At 44.3% G+C, this 12,619-nt stretch overlaps 2 protein-coding genes across 4 annotated transcripts; one reads left to right on the plus strand and one right to left on the minus strand.

The window, feature by feature from the left end:
* Window positions 1–2,577: 2,577 nt before the first annotated feature.
* On the minus strand, window positions 2,578–8,278 carry LOC134015416 (folylpolyglutamate synthase, mitochondrial-like). 2 transcript variants are annotated; one of them, XM_062454925.1, is made up of 15 exons: window positions 8,131–8,278; window positions 7,305–7,430; window positions 7,067–7,120; window positions 6,909–6,973; window positions 6,377–6,491; window positions 6,063–6,140; window positions 5,263–5,324; window positions 5,041–5,143; window positions 4,830–4,907; window positions 4,587–4,734; window positions 4,206–4,289; window positions 3,844–3,994; window positions 3,648–3,723; window positions 3,454–3,520; window positions 2,578–3,296 (listed from the first exon to the last, which is right to left on the minus strand). In XM_062454925.1, exons 1-15 carry the CDS (start codon window positions 8,140–8,142, stop codon window positions 2,911–2,913), a joined length of 1,605 nt encoding a protein of 534 aa, XP_062310909.1. In that variant the 5' UTR covers window positions 8,143–8,278; the 3' UTR covers window positions 2,578–2,910. The 2 variants fall into 2 exon arrangements, with proteins under 2 accessions (XP_062310909.1, XP_062310908.1); XM_062454924.1 differs by lacking the exon at window positions 8,131–8,278 and adding an exon at window positions 7,736–8,028.
* Window positions 8,279–10,156: 1,878 nt separating this feature from the next.
* Window positions 10,157–12,202, plus strand: LOC134015160 (Golgi-associated plant pathogenesis-related protein 1-like). Of its 2 annotated transcripts, XM_062454513.1 has the most exons (6): window positions 10,161–10,489; window positions 10,706–10,732; window positions 10,951–11,160; window positions 11,343–11,420; window positions 11,573–11,722; window positions 11,944–12,202. In XM_062454513.1, the coding sequence occupies exons 2-6, from the start codon at window positions 10,726–10,728 to the stop codon at window positions 11,946–11,948; spliced, it is 450 nt and encodes a 149-aa protein (XP_062310497.1). In that variant the 5' UTR covers window positions 10,161–10,489; window positions 10,706–10,725; the 3' UTR covers window positions 11,949–12,202. The 2 variants fall into 2 exon arrangements, with proteins under 2 accessions (XP_062310495.1, XP_062310497.1); XM_062454511.1 differs by lacking the exon at window positions 11,944–12,202 and having other exon boundaries at window positions 10,157–10,489; window positions 11,573–11,730.
* The last annotated feature ends 417 nt before the right edge of the window (window positions 12,203–12,619 follow it).

Below are 12,619 nucleotides of genomic sequence, written 5' to 3' on the forward strand. Positions count from 1 at the left end.
GACAGACAGGAGCACCGCAGGGCATCAGGCTGCATTCCTCTCTGACTGACTGATCGCTACGTTCATTCAGAGCCGAGACAAAGAGAAACAGGCCGCAGAACTGACAGATCTCAAAGAAGTCTGAACACAGACAGTCCCAGATAATGACAAGTTGCTGCTTCATCGTGTCTTTTCACCCCAACCTCTTCCTGGGTTTTCTAATCATTGGAATATATGTGATCATAATTTGTTGTTGTTGTGGAATATTTACCTTTTGTCTGGTTAGGGGAAAGGCTGGCTGGAGGCTTTGTACTGAGTTTTCCTGGCCTTGCTGAAACCCCCAGACCAAGGAAGTGTATATGTGAATGTAGGATTTATAGATCTGCATCCAGTCATCCGATACCCAAACCACAAACACACACACACAAACACACACCCCTGCCATGTAGGAAACCATGAATACTAATCACTTTACTGAAACCCAGCCAAGCCTACCTCTGCTTCTCACAGGGAATACAAGTTTGGATGGGAGGGTTTTATCACACCTGCTTATCCTGCTTAAATACAGACAATATAAACACAAGAATACAACCCAGCATAGAACAACAACCTGAGGGTGCCAGGGACATAGTGGGGGGGGGGGGGGGGGGGGGGGGGGGGTTAGATAACCAGCACAATATAAAAACACATCAATCCAGATTAGTGTTGGTATAACAACCAATCTGTCTGCTGACTATGGTGTTTCCAGCTTACAAGTGATACCATACGGACCACGAGGACAGTCCACGGAGCCATAGGGGGCTTTGGAGAGGAATCCCCTCTAAGCTAAGAGGTCTGTGGACAAACAAACATCACCACAGGGCTGTGATTAAAACACACGCGCCTTGGGACACACACCAAGACACCCTCCTGAGCTGCCGAGATGACGCCTTTATGTAAAGTCAGTGGCACAGATCAATGTAGCATTGTATGCTAAAGTGTAGAGGAACGGACTTGTGAACGAATGTTCCCGAGGTCTGCCTGGTCGCTTGTTTTTGTAACAACCTGCTCTAGCAACACACTGTATGTAACAGGGAAGTGTGTGTACAGGACATTTTGGTCAAAAACAAGCAGCTAATGCAATTTATCTTATCAGCATGTCTCTGTAAACTACTTTGTGGTAACGTTACTAACAGTTTTACCTCTTTGTTGCGTTTTGAAAAGCTACAAGTGTGGTCTGAAGCAGCTTATCTTTATGGAGGTGGGGTGAGATATAATTTACGAGGCACCTAATCTGCCTGCTTCATCCCACTCTGGACAGTCTCTCGGAAGACTACACACACACACGCACACACACACACAGAGAGACAGCCTCCCACTCACAAACTTGCAGCGTCGAATCTCAACGTCTTTTCACGCTTGGCCTGACCCTAAATAACATTGACATCTCAAAGAGGTCCAATGTCTTGTGACCTACCCCCGCCCCCCCCCACCCCTCCACCCCCTTCACTGGGCTTATAGTACCCTCCTTTTTATTCTGTCAACAAAGAATGCTCCAGCAGGTCAGGAGTGGGGGGGGGGGGGGGGGCGGGGGGTGGAGGGTGGAGGCATTCAGACTTTATTTAACAGCTAATCCACCATTACGGAGGTTGTCTCACCCCCTCTTGCATCCGGCTACGAGGGTAAAGTGTGTTTCTCTCCAGCGTGCTCCCAACCCCTCCAGTGCAGTGATGCTGTAGACACTTCCAAGATATGAGCCGGTGGGAGAGAGAGCGTCACTGTGGTCTCTGGAAGGTTTTATCCAGAGACCTGAGAGGCCCTGTAATCCGATTCTGGAGAGGGGCAATCTTCTTAAAGAGCAGCGGCGTCAGATACATGACCAAATCTCTGCCGTTTCTCCATTGAGGGGGAAAGAGATGTTGTCTAGCCGTGATACTGTCCTTGTCTTCTACAGACTGGTGGCTGTCTTAAAGCTGTTTAACTGATTGTTATAAATCATTTAAAATATATATAACAAAACTTAAATATGAAAAAGTTTGAAACTTTTGTATTTACGTTCGTGAAATGTATCGTGAGTAAATCTCTGAGACCGACCATGACCAGTCAACAGCGCTCTAACCGTGACACGAAAGTATATTTTCTCTGGAAAGTATTTAAGAGATGTTGGGGCTCTGATGTGTTCCCCTGTCCTGTGACCTCGCGTCTGGGGGTAATCTCGACGACAAGCTAATAAGTGAGAGAGACAAAGGTCCCCCAGACAGACCCTGAACCCACGAAAACATCCCCCTTTAACCCTTTCTCACCCACCCCAGGCCATATGACTGCTTCCTCAAATGCTCCAGTAATGAAAGGGCTTGAGGAGGGCTAAGGGGATTGAGGGACGACTTCCTGTGGCCGTGTTGTGAAGGTAAATCTGATGGTCAAATATTGCATTCCGTTTAGCTTTTAAGATTGTGTCTGTCTGTAAGCTTATCTAAGACATTGCAGGGAATTCACCAAGGGGGCATATGGAGACGGCGTCCTGTGCAGACAGTCGGGCATGTTTTTCTGTTTAGCGCCACCGCTTTTGAAGGTTTGGATATACAATATTTGTGTACACATGCTGCAGTCAGTTGAAGCAATGCTTAAAACTCACATGTTTATGAATACATTTTTCACGAAGAGTGGACATTTCAGCTCATCTGAGATTCAAATATTTTTCAGGACACACCCATGTGAGAGAAAACCTTCCTGATAACACTGTGGCACTTCAATTCATAAAAACTGATCACATGGAGAACGTTTCAAAAAGGCACAACAGGCCCTACAAATACCCTGAGACCGAACACTGTGCGTCTCTAGCGCCCTCTTCTGGCCTACTTAACACCCTCCAGCTTATGTGTCAACATGATACACATCTAGACCCTCTAAGACTCTCGTCCATGGACAACCAGGTCAGATTGTGCGCCGCCTCTACCCAGCCAGCGATGGGTCCAGGTGCCTCAGAGCCCCTCCAACTAGGTGCAGACTGCCCGTGATCAGGACAGAGATATGAGCTGCTTCTCGGAGGGGTTCGGTCTGAGCCAGGACACCTGCCTGTGTCTGGGGGGAAGGAGAACCCCCTCGCTCTGCAGGCGCCGGTAGCAGGGGGTCCCTTCCCTGGCTGATCCCCTGGAGGGCGCTGAGGATGCACGGAAAGACCAGGGTGTGATTCCGGGGTTTCTCCACCAGAGGGGGCTCATGGATCCGCAGCGCGACCCCCTGCTGGGTCTCCGGCCCACTCAGACTCTGCCAGCTGCGCTGGTTGTCCAGACAACGGGTCAGTATGTTCTCAAGCAACACATTGAAATTCTGCTGATCTGCAAGGAACAGACAGAAGACTGTTCAGTTCACGCATGAACGGCGGAAAAAAAACTAATGCTCGCAACCTTCCTACAACTAGTAACGCATCTATTAAATAATCATGTCACGTTACATAAATAGCAGAGTAATGGAAAGACACTGGGAAAATCTCACCTGGATTGTTCTCTGGGGTGGTTTCAGTGATGTTGGGACAGAACACAACATAATCAAACTGGCACGGCTGGGGTAAAGAGAAGGAGAAGAACAGTGAGGTGGCCGCCTGGTCTTGGGTCAGAGTCTGGTCACAGCTGCATAGTTAGAGCAGCACAGTCTCATGTCAAATCTGACTCGGGATCTGCTGTACTCACCACTAGAAGTTTCAACATGGCAGCACAATCTCTCTCTCCCGTGGCGTTGAACAGCAACACTCTGATCACAGGGCCTCTGTTTAGCAAACACACACACTTGTAACTGATAACTTAACTGACACAATAACATTTAACTGTAGGCTGGTGGCAGGTTTCATTGGCCCGTGACGTGGACAGTACCGTCTCAGGAACTGACCTATGACCTCTCTCCTCCAGTGCTGTCTCATCTCTGAACCACTGGACACACGCCTGCATACTGCCTGAGGTGTGAGCTCCGTCCAGGTAGTAGGTGACAGGGCCGTGTCTCACCGTCTGAGTCCTGCCTGGCCACTCTGTGTCCTGGAGGCCTGGGTAGGACACAGACAGACACGGGGAAGCCGAGGAAAGGGGACTTTTATTGTGTTTTTAAAAATGTTTCTTGTCAGCATGTGTCGTGTTCGTCGAAGCCGTCGCTGCAGTTCTCTGTGTGCTGAAAGGAATCTCTGTAACTTTTCCTTGCTGAAGGCCATTTTCCTACAGGTAAATGAGAACGTGTAAGAAGAATATGCCTCTCTGTACCTTTGATCATGACAGGACTGGGCTTGAAAGTTTCTGCCTGGGACGCCAATGTGTTCTCTACTGAAGGAGCAGCTTTGGTGTCATCTGGAAGATAGAACACACATAATGATGTGCATGTAAAACACTGTAATCAGGCCCAAGTGTTATCTTTAAATAAGCTGCCACAGCAAACGTAAGATTTTTTACCTTTTCTACTGCTGCACTTGAATTCAGTCTCTCCATCTCTCTCGCCCTCTCTCTCTCTCTGCCTCCCTCTCTCCCTCTTCCTCCCCCTCTCCCTCTTCCTCCCCCTCTCCCTCTTCCTCCCCCTCTCTCTCCCCCCTCTCTTCCCTCTCTCTCCCCTCTCTCCCCTCGTCTCTCTCTCTCTCAGGACACACCCACCGTGCTGTCGGTATCTGTGCAGCCAGGCCCTGCTGAGCTGCAGGGCCAGGGAAGCGTTGCAGCGCTGCTGGTGACCCGCCAGCCCCAGCCTCAGAGGTGCGGCTCCAGCCTCGTAGCTGTCCAGCTCCGGACACACCCTCAGGGAGCACTGGGACGGCACAACAGCAGCACGGGGAGTTAAGGAGCATCCATATGTCGAGTCACCGGAGGGGAACTTGGGGACTGAGTAGACCGGACACTCACCCCAATCTCGGACGCTCGGTTGTGGAGAACCTGCATGGGTCCGGAGGGCTGTCTGACGCTGAACGCAGGGACTCCTGGCTGGGGATGGAGGTTGGGTTGCTCACTGTGACTAGTGACTAGTGACTCATCTATCAGACAGGGAGGATTCTGCTAGAGGACGAGTATGTATGGGTTTTACATCGCGGTACCATGGAACGGACAGGCATCCTACCTTAAAGATACCAGCCTTCTGCCAAGCAATCTCCTCTAGGGTGTCTCCCAGGATGCTGGTGTGATCAATCCCTAACGATGTGATGCCACAAACCCACGGTCTCCTGTTGCCCAAATGTCAAGAGTGATAAGAAAATTCCAATTGGATAACGGACATGGCCGCAAAAAGAATTAAGAAATAATAATATGTTAATAATAGTAATTATGTAATTATAAGGCTCACCTTATAATGTTTGTACAGTCATAAGCCCCTCCTATCCCAACTTCAATGAGCGCTAAATCCACCTGCATTACAGAAAGAATGCTATTCAGAATGGCTACAGCCGCAGAGAGGGGGGGGGGGGGGGGGGGAGGGGGCGTTACGCAATGCTACGTGACACTTATGAGTTTGGTATGTTTGCTATGCAGTGGCTGTGGTCCATAGGGTTAGGGATGGAATGTCAGTTAACATTTAGAAAGTTTGGGACTGGATGAAATGTGTCCTCCTTCATGCAAATCAGCCAATCCAGCCATGCAAATTCTGTCCGACAAGGCAGCTGTAGAAAAAAAGTTGTTCGTGACTCTAGTCCAAAACTGTATGTACCTTACCTGTTGCCTTTTTAACACCACTATAAACCCTACCTTTCAAATGAAAGTGCCATCATCAACATTAAACAATAAGCGAGAGTGAATCATTCAGTTATGATTGATGAGGCATTTTGCTGCATTTGAAGTCAACCTACTCCAGCATTATGGCACCAGACAGGAAGCGTTTTACAAACCGCTAATGAACACCATGTGCTCTTGAAGTTCTACTTTCTAGATATTTTACTTTAGTTATTGCTCATTAGGACTGGTGTCTGCAGGCCAGCGCCAGGGATGGTGAAAAGGAACGAGACTGTTTGTAAACAGGGTTGGCTGGGAACCACGTAAACATTTTACATTGGTCAATTATTGCATTTTTGTATAATAATTGTACAATCTGAGGTGATGCGAATGTTTAGCATGTCACATGTGCATGGGGCGAGACCGCATGATGCCCACCCTCTCCTGCACGAACACATGGAACGCCAGGAGGGTGAGGAAGCGGAAATAGGCGGGCATTCGGTCTCCATGGCAACCCTGGAGATCGACAAAAAGGAGGTGGGGTCAGTAAGATATGAAAAACAGACTAATCCCTCACACCAACTTCATGTCCAAATCATTACCCATAAGCAGGCAGATCATGTTTGCAATCATAGACAAGAACTACATTCAGAGATGCCTGTTGCAGAATGGACTGTAAACAAATACGACATGTTTTTTGTCTTAAAGGAGCCCTAAACAGCTACAGCTACTCCTTTTTATGAAAGAAGTACCTTTGTAGCATCTAATTGTGTGTAAACCTCCCAGAAGTATTTGGTGAAAAGGTCTTTGCTGATTGGCTGCCCATTTATGCGTATTCTTTCCCTCACTTGAACCAAGTGTGGAGAGCTGAAATTAATAGGAAAGACAAGCTCACAGTCAACATTGTAAAACCAGACTAGCAGAAATTCTTCGGAACTGTAACTGACACACTATCTTTGTGGGGAAGGTGCTGAAGGTTTAACACACTTACACAATCAAACCTCAAACAAACTTGTAAACTTTTTTTTTTACCCCTTTTTACCCCTTCCCAAAACAAGCCCAAGGTTAGCTTGCAGTGTTGCGGGAGATAGTCCTTTTGATGTAGTCAGGTTAATCATTCCATAGTTGAACAGTCAGAAAGTCAAAGTTCACCCAGCAGTGTTTCCCTGTATACTCAGCCAGCTACAATGTAGACTGACAAGTTGGTATATGGTGATAATGTTAAATCCTACACCAAATTATCAGTATGTTTACAGTTACAGATAACTCCATCATTCAGCGTACCTGTAAAAACCTGTTCGAAAGCCGTAGTTACTGAGAATTTTCTCAGTAAATGCACATGTTGATCCCTGAAAGATAGAACACTGGCATTATCACGACTGCATCCGAAACAGGATGTGGCCTCTGACATGTGAGGAGTGTTTGTAGTAAACCATGGCCACCTTTCCCTTTGTTCCTGTCACATGGATCATGTTGAGCTCATCCAGTTGCTCCACCTGAAACACCAGAAGAAACACAGAAAGGTGAACCCCGGTCACTTCCTAAGAACCTCAAAGTAGCAAACAATAGACCAAGCCACCAGGTGGGAAGCGAGATACAAATACTGAACTCATCCATAACATCTTGAAGTGCCATTGTGTAGTCGTGTTAACAGTGTGCCAGAGGGGGATTGGGACGTACCGTGAGCCCTGTACGATGGAGGAAACCGCGCATTGCCTGGAGCTGCAACTCCGGCACGTTCTCCCTGCGTACTTGTTCCAGAACACTGGCATTGGTCTGCAAGGTGTTGAGAACACACACTGCCTCCTGTGCACAAACACCCGGAGAAAATAGAGTAGAACCGGTAGCAGAACACCACAGGACCAGATCGAGGGACATCGACATGATAACGGACTTTGCATATATGACACAAATTCCTCCTATCTTGATCTAATAACACATGGAAGCATAAATAGACCTCAAGTAGGTTATGACATAGCTGTAAACTACAATCTCAATTACTCAATCACAAGAGAGTATATGAACAATAGAGAATCTTGGAGAAAAGAAAACTTCATACTGTAGACTACTCAGGCTGGACAGGTATTTTATTCACAGCAAGGAATACGCACGTGAAAACCTTTAGTTCGTCTCAGAGCGACTGACATTGCCAAAATAAGTAATGAGTTAATCAACGGTTAAATGCATCGTTACAAATGCTGTCAAGGCATGTTTAACAGACGACTACGAGAGGTGCTAAATTGTGCAGCGGAATGGCAAGGGACATTAGAGATACCAAACTGGTAATATCGGGTTCCTAGGCTGTTTTAAGCACAACGTGTAACGTTCATAAATGACTTGCGCAACCCAGTTTACAGTTATAGGCGTTTTTCTTCTTCTCAATTCTCTTCCGTGTTTTTTATTTTACGGCGTTTGACTATCATTGGTGATTACTGCCATCTCATAATCGTGATGTCAGAACCGAAGTCTAGAGCAAAATCGAAACAATCATTATTTGTAAGCCTACCTCGTAATCCATTCGAGTACGAACTCCGTGGAACGGTATAATGTTTGTCAAATTATTTTGGTCTCTGATTCTTTGATGAATGAATCTCGTTCCCGTACGCTTCTAGATTGTAAATAAGTGAAGGGATCAGTGAGTGGTAAATCAGTTAAAGATACACGTGACATTATGCAAAGGATGGCTGTATTAGAAGGGTCAATTATTAAACAGCACTGATGTATGTGTTACAGCATGTAGGCCTGAATATGTGCTTATTGACAGTGCACAACCAACATATCAGTGTGTGTAGAGCCAAACTCGCGTTTGTTTGTTTTTAAACAAACAATTTGACTAGTTTGATTAAAGAATATATCCACTTAAATGCACTACAGGAAACAAGTTACAGCATGCTGTTATAGTAACCACTAGGGTGGGCTAAAGCACATGTTAGGTATTTATCTGTTTATGGTCTGAAATGTGATTTCACATTATCTTGGTACCAACATATGTTCTTATGGTATTTTATACTAACACCCTGCCACATCATTGCTTTACTGTAGTCAAAACAAACTGCCTGCATATTTTTGTTGCACACCCTATCTGTTTTTTTCATGTTTGTCTGCATCCCTCTAACCCACCCACTCATTGCCTCTAGGCTGCCATAAAGTTGCCACCAGATTGTCAAGATTGACTAGGCTTATAGAGTAGACTTGTCTCTCTATGCATTGAGAAATGCTGCTGGTAAATAGCAGGTACGTTTTTATTGGACTTCAAGAATGTCTTTGTAGTCCCCTATGTAAAGTTAAAGGCACCAGCTACAGTACAAATGAGACAGCAGTTTCTCAGGAGTTGGTCAAATCAAATGCCACATTAAATAATGTCAGTTTGGTTCTGTTTTATAAGGCCATATTTTCACATGTACTTTCATTTTCAATGTACTTTCTCCACGAATGGTTCCGTCTTTTATGGAGACCCCAGGCTGGTCCTATGCATTGCTTTACATTTGCATTTACAACAAAGCATAGCCTAAGGGCTTAAAATGGCTTGTTGAGTCTAAAATATGTAAGAAATGTGTTGGCTGCACTGCAGCTTTTATTTTATTTCTTGCTTTTTGACTGTTTTTAATGTTGTATTGAATGTTCTTAATTGTTTTTAAATCTTGTTTTATTTTTGCATTATGTTATGATGCTTTTAATTGTTTTATGTGAAGCACTTTGAATTGCCTTGTTGTTGAAATGTGCTATACAAATAAACTTGCCTTACCTTGACATAAACAACAATGCCTGTCAAATGACGCATAACAATAAATAACAAGTTTGTCCTGTTGTGATAAAAGTAACAGTATCGGTCTGCAACCACCCTCATGTTATGTGTGTTTGGGTCACGTGCGTGTGATGCAGGATGAAAATAAGATTCCTAGGTAAAGAATGTCCTTTCTGGCACAGGTTACAACCTGTTACCTCCTTTATGCAAATCAGCCTATCCAGTCATGCATAATCTGGTCAGTCTTGGAAAAGGCATATGTACACAAGAGTTGTTACGTGACTCACTTGTCCAAAACTGCAGGTTACAGTGTTACCTTATTTGTTGTCTTTTTACCACAACTTTGGGTGATGCACCCTATCGTTCAAATGAAGATGCGCTCATCAACACTGAGCAGTAAGTGATAATGAATCATCCTGTCATGATTAATGAGGCTTTTGCTGCATTTGCAGTCAACCTACTCCAGCGTTATGGCACCAGACAGGAATCCTTTTACAAACCGCTAATGAACACCATGTGCTTTTGAAGTCCTACTTTCTAGATATTTTACTTCAGTTATTGCTCATTATGACTGGTGTCTGCAGGCCAGCAGTGTGGGATGGTGAAAAGGAATAAGTGGGTTGATAAACAGGGTTGGCTGTGAACCAAGTCAAAAATATATATATATATATATTTAAAGTTATATAATTTTTTTTCGGACTCCACAATTACTGACAGTCCTGACAACCTAACCCTAATTCCTATCAGGTTTAAACCTGAAGAGAGCAAAACAGTTTCAACATCTTACAGACAAACCTGTATTCTACCATACAATATTGATAATGACTTTGCAAATTAACAAAGGAGATAGTTTCTAAATGACCGATACTCTATGAGACAAAGAGCACTGCTAAATGCTTCACATTATCTTCCACACTCATGAAACGTAGAGGTGCAGTGACAGGATAATTGCTGGGTGTAGAGTGTGTTCCCTCCTACGCATGCATCAAGCAGGAAGAGGACCATCCCATCCACTGCCTGTATATAAGGCCACCTTACAAGTTGGCTCGGCATCCACAAGAACCAGGTGACAGGACAGACAAACAGGGTTAAGGACAACCGGTATCTTTCCAGTAAACAGGTGAGAGTGGGAACAACGTCCTGTCTGGAATTTTTATTATTGTAAAAAAATGTTCATTTGCTTGCCGTTGTTTGAGCATCACTCTCTCTATTCAATTAGACAATTATTGTACTGGTTTCTAGCTGATTGATGATGGTATTCCAGAATGATATTAAAAATGTTATTAAAAAATGCATGCAATTATTAATAATTTTAATTTCCTTAATTTGTTTTCAGCATTTCAGACCCCAGCTACTATGGCAAGTAAGTGTTCCACACATCTTCTCCGTATCCAATATATCCATATATAAATTGGATATTAATCCAACATTATTTTATGTATTGTTTAGATTCACCCAATAGAGAAACATCATACACAGCAATAAACATCCTAACATCTATATCAAAAGTAAAAAGAGGAATCAGTAAGTGCGTGTGCTTGTATTTACGTGTACAAACCTACATGTTCCAACACTTTTCAGGTGCGAGCTTTCAGAAAGAGTTCCTGGACACTCACAACGCATACAGACAGAAGCACAACACAGCCTCCCTGACGCTCAGCAGCGAACTATCAGCCTCCGCTCAGAAGTGGGCCGACCACCTGGTCTCCATCAAAACCCTGCAACACAGCACCACAGACAAAGGAGAAAACCTCTATTTTGCATGGAGCTCCGAGCCTAAAACCTTGACTGGTTAGTCCTCATTCTTTAAGACTTTAATCAGGAGAACGGTTGATGATGAATTAGTAAATTAGTGCCTGTACAGACAGATGCTTCTTTGTTATTGGCTTCAATTTGAAGATGACTGATAATGTGGATACTGCTGTGTGGACATGATAACCCCAATAACATGCACCCTTTTCTGTGTTTTATAGGCAAGGAAGCAGTTGACAGCTGGTACAGTGAGATCAAAGACTACAAATTCGCACAAGCAGGATTCGGCTCCAACACTGGTAAACCTTGTGCTTGTGTACCCCACTTTACACTAGTGAGCTCCGTGGTTCAAATAATCAAATGACGTTGGTGTGATTCACATAAGTGACATAACTGACAGGGATCTGTGGAGTTTGATGTGTCCTGCTTGCTGTTGCCGTGACTCCCCCAGGTCATTTCACCCAGGTTGTGTGGAAGGAGAGCACTCAGGTAGGAGTGGGCCTGGCATCTGATGGGAACAACATCTTCGTGGTGGGGCAGTACAGCCCAGCAGGAAACATGAACATGCCAGGCTACTTTGAGAAGAACGTCCTTCCCCTAGGTAACTAATCTATGTACTCTACCTGTCCTTTGCTTTCCATATTTATCTATGCTAACATTTGGGAAATAATGATTTGCATGTCAACGTTTTTTGGACTACTGTTGGAATGGGTAACTGTTTGTGCACATGCGATATCTGAATTCCAAACTACTCTTGTTGTGGTCCAGCTTTGCTTTTGTCAGCAGGCAAAAGCCTCACAGTTCTTTGTTATCATTTTCCAGCATAAAAGCTGTGCATTTTACAGCTAGCAAAGGGACTGGTGGCGGTGGGAAGAACCCAAGTGAGGGCAACTCCATCAAATCATCATGCACCCTGCTGTAGAAGGTTGACTATACCTCTCTGAATCAAACTTTTCTGTCATTATCATGCTATGTATATCTGTTCTACAATATCCTTTACCGTGTCTCAACAATGTAAGCTACAGTCATGTTTTTGTATATTCTTTATGAAAATTAAAGATTTCATCATATTTTGCCAACACTTGTGTTTTCATGAGTCGTATTTCAACGGACCTTTGATCATTTACTGCATCCACATTCAATACACTTACCCAATATTATTCAATGGACTTAAAATAATTGGTTTGCAATTACGTTATCACCGTAAACAACCAGGAGATGGCAGTGTACTCCATGAGATGTGGTAGTGGGAAGCATGGTTGTGCGACTGAGCAGAAATGGCTGCCTGCACAAGTTGGCCTGAAGTTACCATAGTTACACTACAGGGCCACAAGAGACACACTGAGCATCTCTTTTGATTTTCTCTCGTCATTTTAGTCTCCAAGATTATAGAAAATAATTATAAACATTTCACACGTGACAGTTATGGAACGCCGAGTTAAATAAATAGATAAATACATACATAAATAAATATGGCTATGAAATAAATTCTGAAATA

The sequence above is a fragment of the Osmerus eperlanus genome, chromosome 28 (genome assembly GCF_963692335.1).
Source record: "Osmerus eperlanus chromosome 28, fOsmEpe2.1, whole genome shotgun sequence".
Taxonomy (NCBI): domain Eukaryota; kingdom Metazoa; phylum Chordata; class Actinopteri; order Osmeriformes; family Osmeridae; genus Osmerus; species Osmerus eperlanus.